Source organism: Poecilia formosa, unplaced genomic scaffold (assembly GCF_000485575.1).
Source record: "Poecilia formosa unplaced genomic scaffold, Poecilia_formosa-5.1.2 Scaffold340, whole genome shotgun sequence".
Classification (NCBI taxonomy): domain Eukaryota; kingdom Metazoa; phylum Chordata; class Actinopteri; order Cyprinodontiformes; family Poeciliidae; genus Poecilia; species Poecilia formosa.
This window is the reverse complement of record NW_006800279.1, coordinates 238,422-262,258: the sequence shown is the minus strand read 5'-3', so window position 1 is coordinate 262,258 and position 23,837 is coordinate 238,422. Positions and strand designations below refer to the sequence as shown.

Sequence of the window (23,837 nt, the reverse complement as noted above, 5' to 3'; positions counted from 1 at the left end):
AAAAAGTTGCCCGAAGAGCCACCTGTAACTCTGGAGCTTCCATGTGCGGGTGTGTTGGGCCGCATCGCCATGGTGCTGCTGATGAAGGTGCTGTGGGTGGCGCCGCTGCTGCTGCTCCTGCTGCACCTCCACCCAGCACGGTGGAACGGTGGCCGAGAAACGCGGCGTCAACGTTTCAAACCGGGTCAACTCCATCAATGACGCCAGACTCTCAGTGGTCAGAGGTTGGTCCACTAGGAGGTCCACTCCTGCACAAAGGCCATGTTATAATAAATAATAATAATAATAATAATAATACATGACATACTTTTGTTTAAAAACTGACGGAGTGTTTTATTGTCCCTCTCCTACCTGTGATTCCAGGGCTGGACGGGTTGGAGGAGGGTTTGGCCCCCTCAAGCAGCGGCTCAGCCCCTTTAGAAAGGGGGCCATCTATAAACATATCTCCATCATCCCCATCATCACAAACTCCTCCAATTTGAAGGAAATGAAGTTCTCCACCTTCAGAGACAAACAGTGACCATGACATAAAAATATCTGAAGGAATGAAAAAACAATCTACCAAGACTTTGTTAAACTTATTTGTTAAATCATATCTGTTGACTTTAGCCAAAAAGGAACTAATGAACTAAATGGTTACAAAACAGTAGCACAACAATCCTACTTGTCCATTGATGACATAGTACTGCTGACCTATTCAGTTCTGTTAACCATACCCCAGGATGTAAGCCGTAACTATGTAGAAAGGTATAGTTTATGTTTTGGAGCTTGATGTGTAATGTTGTCCAAAATCAGTCACAAAGTAACAACAGATGACATCCAGGAACTTTTCAGGAACTGAAGTTATGCTAACATGACATACTTAAATATTTCAAATTCCAGGTCTCACAAAATAAGCATAAGTGTCTTTCACAGCTGAGCGAGCATTTATGGAATTAAAATATTTTTAAAATGATTTTTGGATAAACAGTAAATGGTTATATTGTCTTTTTTTTCTTTTTTTTTTTTTTTTTACTCCAAAAACAATTGCAACATCCTGAATTAATCTCTGGTAAAATTGGGAAAATTTTACATTTACATATAAAATATTTTAGTACACCGATGCACTTTAGCTCTGCTGTGATTAAAAATAAAAGATTTAGGAAAATAGTTGGAAGCTTCTAGCTAGTTGGAGATAAGCAGCAGCACCCTTCGCGTCCCCACTAGGGATGAGTGAATGGGTGGACGGACGGACGGACGGACGGACGGATGGATTTGAAGCTTTGGAAGATGTGAACCTTAAAATACAGTATTGTACTTTGATATACCAAAGAGGGAGTCTCAGGTTATACCCCATTCAACTACAGACGTCCATGTATTCATCTCACAGTGAAAAAAAGCCTATACAGATACAATGAAGATTCGAACAGATTGGCCCTGGAGTTCGGGCTTTCTTTCAGACACAAAATAGTCGGGGAATCTTCTACAACTTGATCAGGCAAAGACACTGACTAACAGTCCCCTCAGTGGGAAATATTTGATGTTTTTATATCACAAGATATTACATCCCTACTAACTTAATTAAAACCAGCTAAATTATTTAACCAATGAGAAAAGAAAAAAATAGATTTATCAGCATCAAGTAAACATTCCAGAATAATGAGGAAGGAGTTACTAACTACATAATTTTAGCCTGAGTCAGAGCAACCACTTCAACCTCATGAGGTGGATCAGGAACTCTACCGTCTTTTCAGTTCACACCCCTAAGGTTTTCCTCTGGAGTTATAAGACTACACACACCTGCCCAAGAAGACTCAGCAAAGGATGCACTTTCTCTATTGATTCTCAAAATCTACCAAGGTACTACTGAGAGGATATTCACAAACTCCCTCACAATTTTGTACAGATTGCAGTGGAACAGACCGGAAGACTCTGCAACATGTGGAAAACATAGCCTCGAGGAATCCACCTAAATTTTAAGCTTAAAAAATGCATAGATTGGATTTTTGAAGGCTAAATCTGGGCTACACTGCAATATTGAAGTTCGGTTTTGGAGCTAGAGCAGAAGAGAAACATATTCTTCCCCTTCACTCTAAAATGAGAAACCAACAATCAAATTATTGGGTCTTTAAGAACAAAGACCTGAGAAAACTTAGCCTGGCCATTGCGCACACAATTCTGCTCAATTCTCATCTCCCTTCAGTCCTCCATCTGAGATTTCTCACACTGAATTTGATTCCTCTGGTAGAATTTCAACCGGGACGATCAGTGAACAAAAGGAGGGGTTGTGAATGATAATGTACATGTTTTAGAATTGTAGTCTGTGTTGAGCTTTAGTAATTGAAGCGGAGGAAGTGAAAGAAGCCATTCAGTCCATGTTGGTCACACTTGCAAATATTGAACAATTAAAGTTGGACCAATATGAATGTTTAAGGCATTTTATTGCTGGCAAAAGATATAGTTTGACTCAATACTTCTCTCTTCGCAGTGGGGAATAGTTGTTTACAGCACACACAATTTCACAGAGCTGGATATATATCTCAACCAAACATTAGCAAATCTGACACTGACATGAAGCAAAGCATAGAACAAGGGGCTGGTTTCCTATCAGGATAGTGGAAACTGGTTTTCAATGCAAAAGAAGAATTATGGTGCTACAGCATACCTCTGTCTGAAACATGGTTATTTTTGTGGTTAGGAAGGAATGATTTTGGTGTGTTGAAACCCAACCGAAGACTTCCTCATAGTATACAAGCAACACAAAGCTTTACATAAGGTCTTCTACCCATTTACTAATTTGATGAAACCACTAAATTTTTTAAGTTGTATGTATATGTTCTTGCTATATCTCAGCGCAGCTATGCTTAGGACATGTGTGAATGATTGACCTATTATGAGAGTCTGAATGTCTTTCTTTTTTTCACCCTTAAGGCCAGTCTAGACTATTTTCAAGTAGAAGTTCAGCAGTCTAAATCACTCTCCAAACAGTCACTCCATCTTAAAAGTAAAAACTGTGCTGACAGAAATATCCAAGAACAGAAAACAATCCTTACCTTTTGTGCAGGCACAAAGGCGGTCTGTTCCAGAACAGTATGTCACAGAGACAAATGGGTCAGTTTCCTCAGCTGACCCATCCTTTTTGGGTGGTTCCACCTTCGCCAGAACTTCCAAAGTGGACAGGTCCAATATCATGATAAAGCCAGCCTGTGTGGTGACCACCAGGTGTCCTAGACCTGCCATTTCTACCTTCTTGCATTCCTTGTGGCTGTAGGCAGAGGTGGAAGGACTGGTGATGTTACCAGCACTTCCAGTTGCGCCCGCTTCACATGCAGTCTCAATTTCTGCCCCCGGCCCAGAAAAACCGTTTTTTGAAGATGAAAGAAGTGATTCTTCAGAGGCCTCTTCACTCTCATCTTCTCTGCTATCAAGCACATCCGGGGGGAGCAAAATTAGAGAAGTAATGGCATCACAAGGGTCCCAAATTTGTTGTACTTTGATCGGCTCCTCTTCCAGAGTGACAATCCGGGTGGAGTAGTTGAGCTTGTAAAGTGCGAGATAGCCCCCTCCACTCCCACGACTCTGGGACCTCTCCTGCTGCTGCTGGTGGTTTCCTGGAGGTACTATGAAGGGGGTCTGAGGTGGAGACCCCCCTGGGTGATGGCCTTCCATTCCATTGGCCAACGGGCGAAGGGAGTCTGTTTCGCGCTGGCTGCAAAGGGCTGAGTGTAGGCGGTTTAGATTGTTAAGAGCCTCAACTTGGTTTGAAGCACTTAGAGACTCAAAACCGCAAGGCTTCAGACCAACCAAAAGGTGCACCCCGTCCCAGCACGGCATTATGGAGTCCACAAAGAGATTCTCTTCTTCCAGCTGCTTCGGAAGCCTTAAGCACTGTACCAGGGTTCCGGGTCGAGGGGGGTTGGAGACAGTTGCTGCTGCCAGTGTGTTCCATTTGTCCACATGCCCATCTATCCCTGCTAGGTTAGTTGCATCAGCAAACTGCTGGATGTATGTGATGGGAGGGTCTTGAAGAAGTAGTTGCTCATGTGTATCAAACTCCATTTCAATGATTTGTGGCACAGTAAAGCCTTCCTCGTGTAGACCCTTGCTCATTAAATTGTTCATCTGAGCAAATACCTGCCCTGAGGATTTGTCATCCACCTCTCTAATACTATATAGCAGTAGCACAGGTACAGTCCTGCGCACAGCTGGCATAGAGGAGGGACTCAGCAGCTGAGAACCTGCCAAGTTAGAGAAGCCTTGCTCTTGGGTACCAGACTGAGGGTGGCAAGAATCTATCTCCATTGGACCATGTTCCTGTAGAGATGCAGCATGCGGCTCAGCAGCCTGAGTCCTTAGTGGACCATCAGTGGTCCTGCGTGTTGAAGTTGAGGGAGATGGTGGAACAGCCATGGGGGTTATGGAGGCTGAGCGGTAGCTTAAAAGGCCTCCAGCTAGCAAGCAGGGAAAGGGAATGTTGTGGTGGTCAGGCACCTTGTCTTTTGGTTTGGCCTGGCTGTTGGCCTTTGTTTGGTTTAATGAGGGGTTTGCACCAAGCTCCTCCAAGTCCTTGACAGTATCCTCCAAAACACTGGCAACTACTTCCCACTGAAGTTTCTCTGGTTGCTGTAGCACACTGAGCGCTGTCACACTGAGACTCAGGTCCATGCTCTCCCACTGGGATGGCTGACCTGCAACATGATCAATACAGTAGGGAGGTTGTTTAAACTGTATTGTGAGACCTTTGACGTTTGATAATTTAAAATGTTTTTGCTCAGACTCTGGAAAAACGTAGATGTATTTCATGAAGGGTAAGCAGTACCTTAACAACAGTTACTTACCTGTTATCGATTCTGATCGTGAAGGCTCCTCGCTGTCAGAGTCCTCCAGCTGGTCGTCACTGAAAAAGTGATTAAGAACATCAGAACAAAAGAGACAATAAATTCAAACCAGTTGCCACTGTGTGTGTGACTGTGTGTGTGTGTGTGTGTTTTTACAGTCATTTTAACTTTTAGCTCTTCCTGTGGTTTGTTGAACAATTTCATACCGCTGTTCATTAATTTAAAAAAAAAAAAAAGAAAAAGTACTATTAACATAGGAAAAGCAATGCTAGTGACTAAACGTCCATATTAGATTAACAGTGCTGGTCAGAACTAGTGCAAACATGACAACATTTACCCGAATGTTACTAAAGGTTCAGTATTTTGAATTACAATTTGGGATCAATAAAGTATTTTTTAATTTGAATGTATAATTATGACCGATTATACTCTGACTGGACTCAACACCAACGGGTTGTAATTAAATAACTTGCAGATCTCCAGGCTATAGCATTTTAAACAACATTTGTTATAACCTCTTCAACTTGACATATTATTTAAATTTTCAATTTTTAAACAGGTATTCAATCTGGCGACATTTGTTTGCCTCTGGGTGGTGACTGTGTTATCCATGCTCTGGAAGTTCTCAGTTGGTGCCTCTAAATCAGGAGTGTAAACTAATTTTAATTTTGAGCCACATAAAGATCACAAATGTCCCCAAAGTGCCAATTGTGGCACAATGTATTGATAAAAATACCTATTAATAGATTTTCTAAACATTTAATAAACAGCTACTGTATGTTTATTAATACATTTTATGAATAAATCTTGAAATTCAATACTGAACATTTTTTTCACATTGCTGTCAGTATAAAAAATATATTTGATTTGATTTTTTAAATTTAAGCACACAACTTTCATCTAGAAAGTTCAATATATGTGGCTCTCCAGAGTCACAAACTTAAGAAAAAATATTTTCTCACCATGCACCTTGAACATGAGATGAACTAAAAAACTATTTGGAAACTCAAAAAACTAATAACCATTATTGATTTTATGAGTAAAAAGTGCAAAGGATGAATGTTGTTTTTCCTTGGAGGTCACAGTGTTTGAAACAGTCATTTTGTTTTATTTATCTGTTTTATTTACTGCAGTTATGATTTCTTTGACAGAATTGCTTGTGTTATAGATTTATAGAATATAAATAAATAACAAGCAAGCACATGCAAGTATGTTAATCTATAAATAATCTATAAATGAGTGCAGAAAAAATTAGATTTAAGGTACTCAGGCTTAGGCATTATAAAGTCTAATGGCTACAGGCAGAAATGATTTCCTGTGTCTAACACGAAATAGAGCCAGTATGACATTATAGACTATCTTATGCCTTACCTGTCACCCTCTAGCTTGGGCAGGTCAGAGCAGGAAGAGGACTCCTCCAACCAAGTGAGAGTGGGCCTTCGAGACTCGGTCAGCGCCTGCTGGCCCTGCTCACCACTGCACAGGATCAGCTGCCGGAGGATGGCCGGGTCGTATGGGTTCACATCAAACTTTAGGTGCACCTGTTGAGCACAAAATTGCTGTCCTAACCAAAGACCTAACGCAGTGAAAATAGGTCAGACGTCAGATTCGTGTATTAACAGCTCTTACCTTCATCATTTTAGAAACATCCCAGATACAGATCTTGCCCCTTTTTGTGGCAGCAGCTAGGAACTGTGGGCAGCTGCCAAATCCGTAGCAGGCGATCTTGTCTGAGCTGTCAGGACTATTGGGGAACTGAGCTGGACTGGTCGCCAGGGTTACCGACAGAGGAACATTTTGAGTGTGCTCTCCTTTCACGAATGGACAGTTGGGAGAATGTCTCTCATGTTCAGACCTGGGGGACACAAGCAAGCGCTGTTAGCAAGTGACGCATCCATAAACGACGACGTCGATACTGTAGCTGGCGGCTAACTGCTATTAATATTTGTACTCCACTCACCAGGGTTCATCCGTCGGCTCCCAGCAGACTAGACACACACTGCAGGTGAAACACATAGCTCTGTCATCCCCTGTTGAGGCAGGCTGTGGACAGAAAGATAGAATGGCAATAAAACTTGTAAATATAAAAAATAGAAAGGATATTAACTGCTGACTGATGTTTGAATTTAGTGCTGCTACCGACGCCCAACATGCAAAGAGTGGGAGAAGAGAGGCCATGGAACTAACTGAACAAGCAGGAACCAAAATAAAACTCGTCCCAAACTTTGCTTCACTAGTAGAAAAGCTACAAACCTGACTGCATACTTCTGCAAAAGTATGGCTACACTAATTATGTCATTTCGTCCTGATAAATATTCTTTCCTTAATAACTACCCCTGACCCTTGACCTAAACACAAATATATGCATTACCTAATATAATATCATTAAGTGTACCTATCTTATTCAATTTTAATACTTCAGTAATGTGCCATTTTAATTACCGATGCTGCAGATAAAGCATGTTTTTATTGTGTTTACTCTCTGTGACACAGTGCAGATTTAGATTTGAGATTCTATGAATCAGAATTTCAGGGATGACCTGCATCACTCTAGCAGTCCTTAACTACAGTCATTTTCAATAAATTTTAATATTTATGAAAAGTTGATGTATTTCAGTAGCTCACGAGTGAAACATACAGAGTAGTTAGCGGAAAAGCACGATACAAGTTCAGTCCATTTACCATTTTTACCATTATAAGTTTTTCAGTCATATTGTCCAGCCTTAGTGTAGATATATAGACTCATCATCTCAAATACCACCTTGATGCTTTGCATTGTCATTTAGGCAAACAGTCGCTTCACTACATGCTGGTGTTTAGATATGTTAGCATAGTAAAATGTGTCTGCCTGTTACCTGGTGATAAAACCCTGCTTGAGCCATCGGATCAGGCTGAGCCCATCTGTAACCAGCGTGTGGCCATGATGTAAACGTCTCCCGCCTGTTGGCCTCGCTGTACATCAGGGATCTGCGGAAAGCAACGCTTTTTAGAAGCAAACCGTGTTTTGACTGCTGGTCTGGAAATGACCAGTGCATCGGTTTTATTTGCAGAATGTGAAATTGTCTTCATATGTTCAACGCTGCCTGAAATACACTGCAAGTTGGAACCATAAACCTGCAGTGTGTAACTTTTAGAGAAAATATGTATTTTTTTACATGTTTGTTGACGCTGTCACCATGTTGTGACAAGACAGATTATCTGTGGGGGGGGGAAAATCTCCCAATGCTAAACAACCAATCAGAGCCAAGACTTAACACAGTCAGTCACAATCTCATGCGGTGCTGCCAGTTTTTCCCTGTCAACAGATGCTGTTGTAAATGCTCAGGCTAGTTAGCATAGCCACCAATGACGGCAGATAAACAGTTTCTCTGTAACAGTAAGTTGCTTCCCCACCATTAGCACTGATTACACAAGGTTGATTGACAGCGCTAAGACCCTTTTCCTGGCTTTGAGGAGATGGATCGCTTTACAGATTCTCTGTCTGGTAACATACTGTCACAATGACGTGACGGTTTTAACAAATATGTAAAAAAAACAAAAACAAAAAAACATTCTTTATAAAAGTTACATTCTGCACCTTTCTGTGTTTATGTGCTACATCAAAAGATTACAGAAACTGAAATTTTTAAATTATGCTTATGTGCTAAATGGAATTCTATGAAAAGTTGAGCATTTAACACCCAAAACAAGCTAATTCCTAGACTCATAAGGTAAAAATATAGTGGCCTAACCTATCTACAGAGCGTCCAGGGCCCACCCCGAGCTCAGGCCTGGCGCTTGACAAGAGGTAGGAGAGCCTGTCCATGATGGAGGAGGCTACAGACAAGGCAGCTACGTTCTGGTTTATCTTCTTCAGCTCGCTGACGATGGCTCCAGCCACTAGCTTCAGCACATGATGGGGGAGATGGAAAGTGACCGTTGCCCACTGTAAAAAAGCAATAGAGAAAATGATAGAGGAAGAAAAACAAGGTGAACAATAACAGTGTTCATAAAATAAAGTTACAACCAGGATCAAAGTTTGATTTATTCAACAAGTTTGTGCACATAAAACAAGAATCAAACTATCAAAATTTAGCAGGTTTAAACAAGAAGAGTGCCTGCTGCAGAGTCCATAGCCTTTCATCATTATTTAGCACTATGATCCTTCAACACCTGCAGTAGCCACACCAATCATACAAATGCAATCTGGGATTGTAAAAACTAGCATTGTTCTTCGACCTTTTGGCCTTTAACTAGACCGAAAAACTTAACACTCAAATTAGGCTCAGTGATTCTTATTCCCTTATTTTATGAGAATATTCTGACACAATATCAAAGAATGTCAGACACCACTGGCCAATTTTTTGCTAAATAAACATGTTCACCATTATATTGGACAGTTTATGACCCAAACTGTATAGGATTAAAACATACTACCTGTGTCTGAATTAAGTTTATACCCACTTAATGTAAAACCATCAGGAGCTTTTCTTTCATATTTTCTGATCATAAACTGAAAATAGTAGTGTGCCGCTCGATCGGCCACCAATCATACTCGGCTGATTTCTGTGACAAAATATGATCGGTGATCACCGATCACTCTCTTTTGTTGCCGATCACAAAAACCGATCACCTGTATCGCATAAGTTACATGCAACTTTTTTTTAAGTTGCATGTAACTTTAAAAAAAAGTTTTAACATATGTACTAAAATTTTTGCTGTCCTACGCGAGACAAAAAATTTGTTGGGCGGGGGAAAAAAAAAAAAAGAAAAAAAATCAAGCTCCTCGTCCTCCTCAGTATATTCTGCAGACTAATATCACTGACAGAAACAACCAATCAGAACCAGTGTAATTAGCCATGCTTACAGGCAGTTTGAATTTAGTAACTTCGGATTGTTTATTTTAATGCAACCTACATTTGATTTTGAATGAATGTTTCCTTTTTTACTGGATGTTATTTGATATAGGCGGTGTTGCGAGACTCATCTGACTGTGTATACTTTAGGATGTTGAGAGACTTACTGTTAATTATTGTACTACTGATCGCAGGTTTTATAGTTGTCTTTTTGACTGAATACTGCATGTTTTTAGCACCTTTTTGCCTAAATTAGGCGATTGTATGGATCCACTTTGCCAGATCACATAGCAGCATCTATACCTAAAGAGAAAACTTGACAGCCAATCCATGTGATTCGTATTGGTGATCGGTAGCAATTGGCTCTCATAAGTGATCGCAATCAGCAGCAAAAAACCTAATCAGAGCATCCCCACCTGAAAATGTCAATTGTTGCTCTAAGTGTGAATCTACACAGTATTTTAGTTCTCTGTTCTTCCAACAAACTGCAATGTTCATCAATATAGACAACTTTCATTTTTCAAAACCCAACACATCAGGATAGACGCTTTGTTTCAGAGCATGCTCATACCACCACTGCTGCTGCTACAGGTGAATCAGCTACAGTGTTTTGTCACATCAGCATTCGTCTGTAAAACAACCAACTCAAAAAATATCACAAAAAACAAAGATCCCACAAAAATGTAGTTTCTTTGCAAAATCCTCCTCTCTCATTACAATCAAACTTCCCTCAAGTGATGACCCACCAGCCTGGGTTGCCAGGAGACAGCTGCTCTGTTAGATCCTGGTCTGTCTCCTCCAAACAAATCTTGCATTACCCTGGCTGTTGTTAACCTCATTGCTTATTTTTATTTATTTATTTTTTTTAACAAAAAGTTATTATACTGCTGATATGCTACATCTGAGCTCTCCTCTTTCTGCTATTCTGCCCCCCAGTGGTGACGATAAGGGGAGTTTTAAACCACTTTGGTTTCCCTTCATTTATTTGTTTCATTTTTCTTCAAAACCAGCCCACTAGCGGTTTAGCTGGCGTCATAGCCTCATTCATTTGTCAAAAGCACAAAAAAGTCTTGAAAGAGGTTCGAGAAAAGGCCTTCAAGTTACAAGGGAAATAAATTGTTGAACTCATAGTTTTATATGCACTTTTATATGAAGGATTTTCACAAGTCTTTATCTGAGATGCCAATAAATGTGACCAACACTGCAACATGTTTAGCAGAAATTTGCTGCATTGTCTCTTTATACCACACTCTGTTCTCATTAGCTTACCTTAGCTACTTTATGATTGGCCGCAGTCTCATGTGAGGTATTCTTCAAACCTTCTTTGAGCTGGCTGATGAAGAGTTCATACCCCTCAGTGCTGGACACATCGATCTTCTCCTGACACGCAGACAGCATTTGCTGCGCCTAAATAAACAAAAACATTTCTGTTAGGAAAAAAGCCTGCCCTGTTTTCTCATGAAGTCCAAGTTCTTGTAGGGAACTGAAATCAATCACCTCCTCCTCCTTCGCCAAGGAGTAAACACATCTAAATAAATCGTGTGAAATTATCTAAGAATTTGACTTCAATTTGCACTGGTTATAATCTGAGCTACTTGCTCTTCCAGTATTGATGCATCATAATGGACTGTCACTGCATGTTATGCCAATAAACGATATTCAGTTAAAAGGCCTTAAAAGAGGTGAATATGTTTATAAACCCTAATGGATATTGGATTTAAGACAGAGATGACTTATTTTCAGCCTCTTTCAGTGAGGGTAAAAAAAACCCAACTTCCTCTTGAATCTCTGTTCTTTAAAAAAAAATGCTACTACAATGCAGATGTAGTCTGCTTCCCTTCAGAAGGATGTTTCTGCTCTGAGATTCAATGTTTCTCCTACAAATAACCTTTGTTATTTGTAACCTTTCAATCGTTCATATTTCTTGATAATCAGGCATCAGTTAAGCCCAATAATTGAATAAATGTATCTGGTAAAACATTTCTTACTTCAAAAGACAGAACTCTAAGATCAACATGTTTACAAACACATGATAAGCGTCAAACTTCCAGGTACAACAACAGCATCAAGTACTTCCTGTCTGAACGCGACAGTGCAGCCTCACCTCTGTGACCGGCAGCTCCAGCTGAACCACGTCCTCCGGCTTGGCCACCGGCGGCTGTAGGGCCGTGTCCAAGAGCAGAATGCCATTCAGGTCCTTCCTGCACCCCACGGCGTAGTCGTCCACAAAAAGCACCTTGTCGACTGCAGGGAAGTACTGGCACCTGACGCGGCCGCCTGGTTTAGCTAGCACATAACGACAGGATAACATTAATCAGTTAGCTTTCAGATCTAACTGGAAGCTCCGATCCACCACCTCTACTGGAACAGAGATAAACTGAGTCACCCTAGAGGGGCTGTTTTGCTTTATAGATAGACTATGACATTTTCATAAAAATATGTTCTTACCATTGTTATTAAAACTGCCACCATGTTGTGTGGACAGTACGGTATGAGACACATCAGGGTTTCTCTAGGGCTTACGTTTTTCTGTCAAGGTGCTTCAGAGTGAACTGGCATCAGAGGGTAACCTCAGGCTCCCAGCCATTCATTTTCATCCTTTTCTCAAAAATTTCAGAGCTCAGCGCACACCGTCTCTCACTCATCTGTGCTATTACTGTGAGAGAGGTACAGATATGCATCGCAGTACTATCGGAGATGAGAAATAGTCCTCTCACATGCGTCAAACGGTTTTTGAATACCTCTCACGGTTCCTGAACGGGAGCCGGTTGTTTGGACTGCTTTTTTCAGAAAAACTGACTGGGTGTCTCACAAAGACAGAATACTTTCTCCACCTTGAGCTCCTCTTTAGAACTTAAGTGATGGCGGAACGCTCAGTTGCTACAGAAGAGGGCTGAGTTGGCATTTAGAACTACAGAGACGCTACTGACAATCACTTTGGACTGTCAAAATAGGAGCAACACTTTCTCTACAAAATAAAAGCCTTCACATTTTTCACAGCAGGTAATTGCTGTTTTGGACATTATCTAACTGGTTTAACCAAGCTACTGTTAAACAGGGGATTAGTGTGGCCAATTAAAATGAAGCTTACTGAAAATTTCAAAATAAAAGACTCATAAAAGCCTTAGTGCACCGACTTACTCCATTAACATACTAAGTGGAGTAAGTCCATATTAGTCAAAATGCTTATGATTCTCCACATGCTACTGACTACATTTTACCTTCATAACCCTGATAAGCCAATCTCTCTGGAAAACCAGAGTTAAAGATTTATTAAAGCCATCGGAGATATAAAAAGGCCAAGTGTTTAAAGAACAGAGTCAGAAATAACATCTACGTTTTCAGTGGACAATGAGTTCAGCTGTAAGCAGCACTGACTGAAGGTAATTTCAAAAGAAAGTCAGTTTCTCTTAGTCCGATGCTAATTAGACATTTTATCCTCATTGAAGTGTGCCATTTTTACTGTTTGTTTAATGTCTGACAGATCAAAAACCAAACTAAGATCATGATGACGTATGATCTGAAAACGTCAGCGTTTTAAATCCAAATTAAAAACTGCCAACCTAAACTGTTAAAACTTTATTGTAACATTTTAAATGTCTTTAATGAGATCCCAGAGTTGTTTTAATAAAGTGCATACAGTAGTGCTTTTCCTCCTCCACCTGTTGCTGCAAACAGCACATAAAAGTTTCGAGTGGAAAGAGTAGAGGCAGTCTGCAGGCTCGTTAACAGGTTATACAACTATTAATAACATCAGCTTTTTCAATGACCCAATTAACATGAACCAAAACAGGTTCTGACCAATGAGCAAATTTACATGAAAAACTCTTGATGAACATCGAGGCAGGTTTTTCTTTTATCTGATTTACAACTGCATGAATCCATTAGAAAAAAAATAAAATAAAATATCAACAGCTGGTGGAAATGCTTTGTAAAACAACTGTGGATATTATTTTGTAAAACTGGAACATAGAGAGAACTCTGGATGGAACATAGTCAAATAGAGCTAAATGGATTTTTCACTGAATTCTCCCTCTGTAAGATTACATCAACATGTATGTTTTTTCTTAAAACATAGGAAAAGTTTCTATTCCATGTTCCCCCCCTTCTCAAACTACTTTATTCAATAATATTTGTGAACACAATATTTAAGGTCAACACAGAGCAGTTTTTGACCCAATTAGACCACAGAGTTAATGTTCAGCATATAATTTCAACACAAATTCACAATACTTGACTGTATTCTAACATCTCCTACTGGAATTAACTCTGAAAGTACGCACTAACTGCCTGGAGGACATCAGCTGATGAATATGCTGAAAATTTTGAATATATCACTTATTACATAGTTCAACGTTTTCATTTAAAGACTTTGTTAATAAACAATTTGCCTCTTAAAATTAGGATATGAATCTAAAATCAGTTTTAGGTTCATGTTACTAAAGGTGTTGTAGCTTAGGTTCATGTTACAACATTTTGTGAGAGAAAGCGTCCAGAAAAGTTAAATCTAATGCTGTAGAACGTTGTTATTATTGCTATCTTGGACAAGAAACCATAACAGGAGAAATGATCTTTTCTCACCTTTGCAATCATTCAAGGGTGCCTTGTCATTGAAACACTGACTCAAGTTTTGATTTGTCTGCCATATTTCCACCTCACACAGCTTTTCATCAACATTCACCAGATACAGAACTTAACTTAAAAAAAAATACTTCCGACTTTTACAGTAAAATACCATCTGCAGGTTTATGAACATGTAATCATGGTTGTCTTATCAAACTGAGAAATCAACTTGTCAATAACGCTTTTCATCACACTTCAAACATATATAAAATAAAAGACTAGACATACCAAACATTTGCTTTCGCAGGAATGACCCATCAGATGACATATGATTTATGAAATATACAGTTTTAAAAGCTAGACCAAATCCATAATGTGCTCTGATTAAATAAAGTTTCTGTATTTTACTATATTTTACTATAAAATGCTATTGGGCATAATTTCAGACAGTAACTACAGAAAACAAAAAATGATGGACACGGTTTCTGATCGGATCGGATCTCAACAAAAACGTGTTAACATTAAGTGTTGGTAATCTCAGTGCTGGCATTCAGTCTTCGATCGGTCACAGGCTTAAATGCTAAGTTATAGCAGGAACAGCTTCCCATTTGTTATTTTACAGGTATGTTACAGTCCACCATTGTGTGACTGTAACATCGGAATCACGCTGGTAGTTTCTACTGACTCTCGCCGGTGAGTTGTGAAGTTATGCGGCTGACGAGTAGCAAAATACATTAGCGGCTAAAAGCATTACCACTTTCCTAAACTAAACCAAATTCAGACAGCCTACAGTTTCCATTTATTCATTATTAAGCGACTGCCAATGTTTACATCTGGACCCATTTTCCTAACCACAGGCCGCGTGTGACGGGCAGAACTTTAGAAGATTGCCCGGTTAGTTAGCGCTGTGCAAAGTCCTACAGCTAGCCATTAGCTACAGTCAGAGGTGTCATGTTGAGTCTATAGAGACAAATAGTGAATGCCATTCACCAAAGACGGACGTTAATGATAAGAGAATCGTTCCTATGTCAAGATGCTGAGGATGCTTTGTTTTACGCCGCCAGAACAGTCTGTAACAATCCCAGCTGTCAAAAACCCAACAGGCCACTTGTATGGCTGCCGGGAGCAGCTAACACACCAGGGTGCTGGTCCCTACACAGTCTGTTGACAAACTGTATTTGGCTTGTCAAAACTGAAAGTGTTGTTGTCAGGGCTTGACAGAGAACTCCGGTACTTACCGTGCAGTGCTGAAGCCTGAAGAATGGCCCCTGAAGTTCCGTCTATCACTTTAATGCTTCCCCGGCTGGTAACGGCTAAGATAGCGTTGAGGGCCGGGTGGTAGGAAAGACTTCGCAGGCCTTCCTCGTCGCAACGCAGGCAACCGTCTCTCACTACAATCCAGTCTGAGGAGGTGGACGAGCCCGGCGAGGCCGCGGCCGCCATCTTTCCTATTTTTTCCCCTTCCTCCTCTTTTTGGTTTGTTAGAACCTGACGATAAACTTAAATTGAATTCATCTAAGGGGCAGATTCCGAATTGCCACTCCCCAGCCTTCTGCGGCTTCTTCTCCGCCCGTCACAGCCGCGGTGGCTATTCACCATCAGCGCTGAGGAACTCCAGGCTAGGCTCTGTCACTCACACCATAGGAACACGGAGCTAGCGTACCGCTTGAATACATCTCGCGAGAACAACTAGAGTAAACGAGAACAGCCATAGAGAGAACAGCTGATGAACAAATTTTTTTTACTGCGCAAGTAAATCATTATTACCTCCATGCATTATATTATTTTTTAATTGCCTTTAACACTAGTCATTGTGTATTTTCACATTTATGCCACTGTTATATCACATAACATACTTTTATTAATATACTAATGTGTTCATGGATCATAATTGTATCTTAGCAAAACTGATAGAACATCTTTTATGCCATGTTTACTTGTTTTTATTACATGTAAAAACTCTCAGCAACATGAAATACACATACTCTGAACTAACCCCCTGACATAAACCTGTTTTCCCCTGGTGCAAAATATTCCAAGAAAAGTTGGAGCTATTACAGGTGCGGTGACATTTTCAACTTTGTGGATCATGAAAGCTCATAAAATTCATTTTTATCTCTACATTTAGTTCTTGGAAATCCCATTTTTTTTTTATAATTCCCTCAAACATTACTTCATTTTTCTATCTACTTATGCTGTGTGTGTCCCCAAAAACTGACACGTAATCTAGCAATAATTATTTGTGTATTATTGTGTGCTAACAATGTCTTTCATCTGTTTTAAAGTACATTTCATTACAAACCAGTCTAACCTGGAGCACATTTTACTACATTATGAGCAAATTGATTTAGTAGAGAACTGAGAATCTCTTAAACTGTTTCCTCCATATCACAAAGTATGTTTTAGAAATGTCATATGCTTCAGTGATCATTTTCTATTTTATTTAATAACTACAGAACTGCCATATTTTACAACAATTTCATTCATTTATTTAAAATTTTTCTTTAGTTTCTGAAAGGAATGTTAGTTGTTTAGCATAAATAACTTAGAGACCAGTCAACAAATACAAGATGATTAATTCACAAAGTACCCATTTCTTTTCTGTAACTATTTGTAAGGTGATTTTCTATTTTGATAGAGTTGACAAAGAAAAAACAAGGCACCTCATTAATGGACGTTTGCCATAACAGAACAGAGTGTATATTAGTGAGGAATCTACAGTTTTGCAGTCTCTTACTCGTCTTTTCCTCCACCGCACTGTATGCACAAAAATATTTGTTAAACATTGAGTGGATTGACTAAAAAGGTTATAATCCAGGAAATGATGTCCAGATTCACAAACTACAACCAACTCCAGGCATATGGGGACAGTAGAGCACCTATGATATAGACACCTGCAGAACAAGGTACAAGCTGCAAAATCTGATTCATTTTATTGAACAAAGAAAAGGGCAAAACTATTTACAGTCATATTCCCAATGTCCTCACTGCCTAGAATTGTACAGAGTTAAAAAAAAACAAAAAACAAAAACAAATACGTCTTAAAAAAAGAAAAGACCTCCTGGGTTTAGTTGTTTGATGCCCCCAACATGACTCAGGGTCACTGTCCATGGCTATAAGGTCTGTAGTTCTGACTCATCCAGTCACACACCAGTATACAGTGACAGGAAGTAGATATACAATAGGAAAATGGGATATATGAGAAGGGGCTTCTTAGTTTTAAATTCATCTCCGACGAGGAGTGAAGCAGCACTGTAGGCAGCCCAGAACACACCAAAGAGCTGGAAAGGAAACACATGACAAGAACATCACTTTGAAGTAATCACTACCAGATTAAGAACCCAACAATATAACAGTTTCTACAGTGCTTAAGATCAAACTCATTTATCAACAATATGTGTAAGGATTATATTCATGGAAAAAAGTTGGCCTCTTCCTTAACTGACATCAAACATCCCATTTATGGTGCAAATCTCCCAAATCCTATTTATGTAAAACATAAGTTTGCCTATGCAGTGTTGAATAAGCTCAGCATAGAGTCAAATGTTCTTACTCAAAATGAAAACCTCTAAATGGTTTGTTTCACCATTTAAAGCCACAACAGCAGTGGCACAAGACAATGAAGGATTTAACAAACTTCCTTTGATGGATAGGACTTCTTCAAGGATTGCATTATAATTGTCAGTCTAAAATAATCTTCAATCCTCACAGTATTTTTCCAGCTTGATGTTTAAACTGTTTAAATAGCCCATCTGTCGGGCTAGATTTACATTCTTCAGTTAAAGAATGGTTTCTGAAGTGGAGAAATGCTCCAAGTTAAATAGAAGAAAATTGATCCACTAATACGTCTAAATAGATTAAAATGGTAAAAAAAAAGAAGATCCAATTAACACTCTGATTAAGAGTCTTTAATAAAATAGAACTTACTTTGGCTAACGTGGACACCACTTCAAACCCTCCAATCACTAAAAGCAGAGGGGTTATGACAATGAGAGGAAGAAGAGAATATCCAATCACTCCAAGAACTTGGCCATAAGAAACCTACACAGGAGACAAAAAGAGTGCTCAGAAAAACAACAACCTTATTTTGGCAAATAAAGAGAACTTAAAACTCGCTGATTGGTTGTGGTTGTGTTGTGATGGGGGCGGGACCTACCTCACCACCAAGGACACGAGCAAGCAGGAAGATGGTAAGTGATCCGAATATCCAGATGGTGATGATCCAAGATACAACCTACATGTGTAAGAGACAACACAGTCCAAAGTTAAAGCTTGGACAATGACCTTTGACCCCAGAATGCTTTATTTTGATCTTGCTTTCAAAAACTGGGGAATAACCCATGTGAATCCTCCATGACCAAGTTTTCTCCCATGTGCACGCCCATTGCCCTCTTAACAATCAATCAAGTTTATTTGAATAGGAGATTTCAGCAACAAGGCAGTTAAAAGTGCTTTACATCATAAAAACATAAAAATACAAAGCTATAAAAATAACATATACTCAACAGTTGAGAAACCAGTGACAAACGTTACATTTTGATTAGTGCCATCATCAAAATCATCATTAACGTCTAATATATCGGTCAACGTTCCACATATTATAGTTCAAAAGCAACTCCAAACAGGTGGGTTTTAAGACTTTATTTAAAGGAACAGAACATTACAATATGATGACTGGCTATTTCTTTTGCTTGTCTTGTGCCTGTGTAGGAGTGGTCTAGGGTTTACCCCACTCAACACAGGAAATTATCACTAGTGTAAACAGATGATGCTTCAAGTAATCATCCCGAGCAACCAGTTGTGTTCATCCGTATTCTGCTCACCCTGAACTGCCCGTAGATTGAGATCATGGAGAAAAGGAGCACAACAGCCAGAGGGCCCCAGAAATCTGGGTTGTCTCGAACTACTTGTCGGTTGTAACCTAGAGACGGCATGGGCATCAGCACGCAGCGGACCTTATAGTAGATGTCCTTCAGGTCAATGTCCAGCTCCTCCCTGCTCACACAGGAGATGAGACAAGGATAATTGAATATTTGCCCTGACACTGGGTGAAGGTCAGATTCATGTAACAAACAGGAATACAATGTAAATAACCATGCTTCAGTCAAATTTAAATTGGCATTACCTGGTCTTTCTCACACTGAGGTGTAAAGTAGGGAAAATAACTCAACAAAAGATCAATAATTCCTTCCTTCTGGTACCTGATGCATGGCGTCAGATGTAAACAATCTGTTCATTATTGAATGAATAATGAAAGGAACTAATACAAGCAGCCCTTTCCTTCAGAATGTAAAAATCAAATAACAATTAAAAAATTTCTAAAAGAACATCCAACCATGCTCAATAAAAAAAGAATGGCCTACTTATAACAAGGCAGCATCGACACTTCTTGAAATAACAGATTTGTCTTTTTCCCCCAAACTTATTTGCTACAAATTCTAAGACTACCTAAAATACACTCTTACAGAAGAGGCTTGCTCTCCTCATTGTCATCTTCTTCCACTTCTAGCAGCCAGCCGTAGCCTCGCTGCCTCAGGAAGGTGGTGGCGTATGGATCCCTGCCTCCTTCACTGGCCATGTTCAGTTTAACATCAGGGGCGCTGATGGTTCCACTGAGGTCTGTGGATCACATAGATGATTTCAGGCTGACGGTACCTTTTATAAACAATAAAAGCAGCAGCAGAATGTGGAACAAAAACGTGATATTTCTAAATTAAACACAATCAACGTAAATGGGAAGGAAGGAAAAGCTAAACAACCAGGTGTTCAGATGATAATATAACATATTATTATTATAAAATCCAGTAGTTGGCTTTTACTGTGAATTTTTTTCTATTTGAAAAATTCTAAAGTATTCAAAATATAATTTAGGTTATAATACCGCTTTTGTTTAGTGGTATTGTTTTTTTAATCTACCATTTCAGATCCTTTGCAAAGATGTATGTCAAACTGCAAAGATGCTTTTAATCCACATAGACAAGTTATGATCAGTTTAGCTCAATACTTAGTTTACTGGGCATTGCTGAAGGTCCATGTGCTAGTGTCCTGACATTAAGAACATAATTTACATCATCTCTCTCATTTGTGCCTGAGTCACAGTATGGAATGAACTGGGACTGAAGGAGGAACGTGGCATTGTGGAAAAATCTTATCTAAGGTTTCTTCAGAATGGCGCTCTGTGAAACGCCACTTTGCTGAAACAACTAGTGGAGGAAAATAAACACGGAAATATGCAGCATTACAAAAGAAATTGCTGGTATAAATTAGATCTGCGCAGTGCGCACAAATTTAGTTGCTTCCATTAGCTGAAACAACTACTGAAGGAAAAATAAACACGGAAACAGGCATTACAAAAGAAATTTGCTGAAATAAATTAAATCTGCGCACAGAAAATTTATTTGGTTCTCATTTGTCTTTCATATATTTTTTCTCCTTTTACACATATATTTTTAAGATTTATTTTTAAAGAACAGTAATTTATTTATGACTCCTGAACCCTAATATAAGACGCTAGCTAAACCGGAAATTCATCCCGTCACTAAGCGATAGGTAAACAAGTGGAAGTTAGATTTGAGTCGACAGAGCCAGAACTATATGGCTCCAAGCAGCCACGAAAAGCCCCCTTTTAATGGAGTGTTAACATAAACAATATACAACTAAATATCATGTCAGGCTCTTTGTTACCTACATGTTTTCCTTCCGTCCTATATGTGTCTAACAAAGCTAACACACGCTTCCACATATAAAAACAATCTGATACAAGTAGCAGAGGAAACCAGCGAATGATTTTCGCTGCAATAGTCTACATAAAACAGAGCGAAATAAGTAGACTGCTGCTGGACATGTACTGTATCACTCTTTGGGGCCTGCTAGCTTTGCGCTGCAGCAATTAGCATACCTTCAGCTTCTGAAGAGGAGACGAACGTGAAATCTCCGTTGGTGGGAGAGAACTGCATGGTTGCTATCCTATTAAAGCCTCACCTATGAAGTCCAGGACAAAGACATTTAATTAAGCGGTAGGTAAAATATACTGTGTCACGGAAATAAAGCTGTCACTAGCCACAGCTCAACTGTAAAGTTTAACTAACGCATTTTGTTTGCTTTCTGTCTCACTGTGGGGAAAGAAACCGGAAGTGCGAAGGAAGCTGGAAACCAGACACGTCGTACGATGCGTTCACGTCATCTTCTCGTGCTGGGAAATGCGAAATGCTGCATGAAAACCCAAGATTTATAAACTAACAGCAGTATTTTAAAGTATATTTTCTGAGTTCCAGGGAGCCAGTGTATGACATTAGAACTGGGGTGATGTGCTCTACCTTCCTGGTTTTTGTGAGAACGTGAGCAGCGGATCAGCTGTAATTGATTTTTTTAGGCAAACTTGTGAGGACACTGTTGGAGTAATCAAAGTGACTAAACATAAACACATGGATTAGTTTCTCTGTATCTTGCCTTTAATCCTGGAAATGTTCTTCAGGTAATAGAAGGCTGACTTTGTAACTGTGTTTATGTGGCTCTGGAGATTCAGGTCTGAGCCCATCACTGTGCTTACTCTAGTCTAGACCATTCCTCTTTAGGTCCAAAGATAACTTGTGTTTCTGTTCAGCTGGAGAAAGTTATAGCACATCCATGCATTGATTTGTTCTAAAAATCTGTACATTGTATGGATGGGTTAAGAATCATCTGGTGACACCATGATGTAGAGCTGTGATCATCTGTGTAGGTATGATAGCTAGTCTTTGCCTGTTACGACCTAAACTAGTGGGAGCATTACAGATATTTAATAGGAGGGCACCCAGGATTAAGCTCTCTGTCCGCTTTGATGAAAAGTTACCTATTGAAACAAATAAATCCCTGTTCTTGATGTAAGATTCAAACCTTTTACCAACCAAGTACTGGACCAGAGAGTCCTACCCAACTCTCCAATTGTTTCAACAATATGTTGTGGTGAACAGTGTCAAAAGTTCCACTGAGGGTCAACCAAACCAGCACTGTGGTTCTTCCACAGTCTGTATTTATGTGGATGTTATTGAACACTTTGACGAAAACAGTCTCAGTACCATGGTGAGCATGGAAACCAGACTGAAAGGTATCAAAGTGATTGGTTGCGGAAGGAAGATATTTAACTGTTGAAACATTTTTTTTTTTTTTTTTAAGAATTTTGCTGACAAATTGAAGGTTGGAGAAAACTTAGATGGTGACCAAGTCATGCTTCATGTGACAGTCTGTCTATAGAAAAAAATGGTCAGTTTACACCAATATAACTTTACATTGAATGGAGATTTTTTTTTAATGCAAACTATCTCTGTCAAAATAAAAATAAATATTGCTTCATTTTCTAAGAAGTTAGAAAAGATGACAGTGCTAAAATTGTGCCAATGAAAACTTGTTCACCATGCCAACTAAGCTACAACACTAGATTTTTTTCTTGATTTTTTCTTGCTATTAATAATTTCCGGGGAGCGGGGGTTGTTTGTTTGTTTGTTTTTTTTTTAAAAACACTCATCCATTGTAATCTGTTGACTAAACTTGCAGTATTCAAATGTGGCCACTTGTTGGTGTTGTTGCAACCACAGGACCAGATTTTAAATCCTGGATACAGAGGTTCAGTGAATGCAGTGTTAAATGTGTGCAGGTGAACCAGTGAGTCAGAGACTCTGTAGAAGGACAGTATGCCAGCAAGACAGTCCATATCCGCTGCTGGTCTGTTAGAAACTGAGGAGGAGGAGATGGGTCCTTTTCTGTTATTGTGACAGAAAGCATAACATCAGAACACTCTAGACTCCAGGTTTGAGTGTTCAGCCCAAACACACAATCATGACCGTCTCCTTTCCGACTGATTCCTCCATAGCTCACTGAAATACAAATGTATCCTCTCCACTCCACCCCCAGTAACAGCAACCAGTCAGGCCAGTTCTGCACAGCAGCTGAGGCCAGTAATCAAATATATCTGCATGATCCAGGATATGACAGGAGCTCTTCCACGAATATTATCTTCCTGTTGCTGTCAGACAGTTTGAGTTTTCTGTTCACTGTATTTGTACTGATGGTGAGTTGACAGGACTCTAACAGGAAGAACAAACACAATCCAGCTGCAGTCAACAATCACTCGTTTACAGTTGGATGATGACTCCCAATGAGTGATGGGACAGTTTGCAGATGGCCAGAGTGATGGTCCAGTGTGATACATGTATCAGAACAGCTGATACAAGTATCATCTGTGCTTTCATGTATCAAATGATTGATACATGAAATCACTCTTGATTGTCTGCCCCTTATCTCTGCTCTCCATCTCTGAATTTCCTCCTAAAGTACTCCACTCTTTGTGGGTCAGCGAATCCTCAGTTTTCCTAAAGTTGGGATTTTTCCATGTACCGGTAATATTTTCTACTATAATAATAACTTTTAAAGTGTCAGTTCTTAGTTTTGTCTGGAATAATCTGTATTTCTGTCTTCTGAAATAATCTGTCTTTGGTGTCCATTTCTGTTTTGGGAAAGTTTGGGAAGAGTTTTTTTTCAAATCTTATGTTTACTTTATTGGAAATCCTTGGCTGCAGATCTGGGATACATCATGTTACATCACTGAGCAAACAGATAATGTGGTACGTGGTCATGTTTTGCAGAC

The 23,837-nt window shown here is 39.5% G+C and overlaps 2 protein-coding genes across 3 annotated transcripts in view; both read right to left on the bottom strand.

The window, feature by feature from the left end:
- Window positions 1-15,880, bottom strand: part of birc6 (baculoviral IAP repeat containing 6) — a 71,191-nt gene extending 55,311 nt beyond the window's left edge. For both annotated transcript variants that reach the window (XM_007573917.2, XM_016661701.1), the window contains exons 1-12: window positions 15,454-15,880; window positions 11,757-11,938; window positions 10,922-11,059; window positions 8,549-8,742; window positions 7,673-7,784; window positions 6,778-6,860; window positions 6,447-6,672; window positions 6,189-6,358; window positions 4,818-4,876; window positions 3,033-4,667; window positions 352-501; window positions 23-248 (exon numbers count right to left, since the gene is read on the bottom strand). In XM_007573917.2, the coding sequence (XP_007573979.1) occupies window positions 23-248; window positions 352-501; window positions 3,033-4,667; window positions 4,818-4,876; window positions 6,189-6,358; window positions 6,447-6,672; window positions 6,778-6,860; window positions 7,673-7,784; window positions 8,549-8,742; window positions 10,922-11,059; window positions 11,757-11,938; window positions 15,454-15,658 (3,380 nt within the window). In that variant the 5' untranslated portion in view covers window positions 15,659-15,880. The remainder of the gene's footprint in view (window positions 1-22; window positions 249-351; window positions 502-3,032; window positions 4,668-4,817; window positions 4,877-6,188; window positions 6,359-6,446; window positions 6,673-6,777; window positions 6,861-7,672; window positions 7,785-8,548; window positions 8,743-10,921; window positions 11,060-11,756; window positions 11,939-15,453) is intronic.
- An 801-nt stretch (window positions 15,881-16,681) lies between these two features.
- On the bottom strand, window positions 16,682-21,388 carry yipf4 (Yip1 domain family, member 4). Its single transcript, XM_007573914.2, has 6 exons — window positions 21,114-21,388; window positions 19,681-19,834; window positions 19,039-19,210; window positions 18,372-18,449; window positions 18,143-18,256; window positions 16,682-17,496 (listed from the first exon to the last, which is right to left on the bottom strand). Exons 1-6 carry the CDS (start codon window positions 21,169-21,171, stop codon window positions 17,359-17,361), a joined length of 714 nt encoding a protein of 237 aa, XP_007573976.1. The 5' UTR covers window positions 21,172-21,388; the 3' UTR covers window positions 16,682-17,358.
- Between the last annotated feature and the right edge of the window lie 2,449 nt (window positions 21,389-23,837).

Excerpts from the sequence above, each read along its gene's own strand:
- yipf4 (XM_007573914.2), bottom strand. The coding sequence starts at position 21,171 with ATGCAGTTCTCTCCCACCAACGGAGATTTCACGTTCGTCTCCTCTTCA. Across the intron at positions 19,835-21,113 it reads CTCCTCTTCAGAAGCTGAAG|ACCTCAGTGGAACCATCAGC; the intron begins GTATGCTAATTG and ends TGTGATCCACAG. Across the intron at positions 18,450-19,038 it reads CAATCTACGGGCAGTTCAGG|GTTGTATCTTGGATCATCAC; the intron begins GTGAGCAGAATA and ends TTACACATGTAG.